This window comes from Etheostoma spectabile, unplaced genomic scaffold, assembly GCF_008692095.1.
Source record: "Etheostoma spectabile isolate EspeVRDwgs_2016 unplaced genomic scaffold, UIUC_Espe_1.0 scaffold333, whole genome shotgun sequence".
Classification (NCBI taxonomy): domain Eukaryota; kingdom Metazoa; phylum Chordata; class Actinopteri; order Perciformes; family Percidae; genus Etheostoma; species Etheostoma spectabile.
Genome location: NW_022605586.1, coordinates 132,812 through 133,328, shown reverse-complemented (window position 1 = coordinate 133,328; position 517 = coordinate 132,812). Strand labels below are relative to the sequence as shown.

The 517-nt window shown below is 46.6% G+C and overlaps 1 protein-coding gene across 1 annotated transcript in view; it reads left to right on the top strand.

Moving 5' to 3' along the window:
• Positions 1 to 517, top strand: part of med4 (mediator complex subunit 4) — a 27,558-nt gene that overhangs the window by 17,362 nt on the left and 9,679 nt on the right. The window contains exon 3 of the mRNA XM_032511201.1: positions 124 to 294. Coding sequence (XP_032367092.1) covers positions 124 to 294 — 171 coding nt within the window. The remainder of the gene's footprint in view (positions 1 to 123; positions 295 to 517) is intronic.

The window sequence follows — 517 nt, the reverse complement described above, 5'->3', positions numbered from 1 at the left end:
TAAAATTCGATTAATTGTGCAGCCCTAGTATAGCACCTGACTATAAGTTGCTGGACCAGCCAAACTATGAAAAAAAAGTGGAAAATATGGTGTTTATTAATATGAAATTAACTATAAATACAGATCCTGGAGCTGCTGGTGCAGAGGGACAGGGAGTTCCAGGAGCTGATGGAGACGGCTCAGCAGCAGGGGGAGGTGCACCAGGAGATGCAGCTGCTGGAGAAGGAGGTGGAGAAGAGAGACAGCGACATCCAGCAGCTGCAGAAACAGCTCAAGGAGGCCGAACACATCCTGGTGGGTGCTGCTTTGTTTCTTTCTCCATCCACGCTGGTGTAGACAAGGGCTCTAACTTTGTTCCTTGGTTGCACTGGTGGGCCTAATTTATTTTATTTAGGTGCCCCAAAATGTTTCGTTGCGTCACCATTAACTGCACAATTTCACCTTTTTTTCATGCCCCATACAGGGCTGCCAACTTTTCCAAAAACCTTGGAGTGAGATTTGGGGGGGCCAATATTTT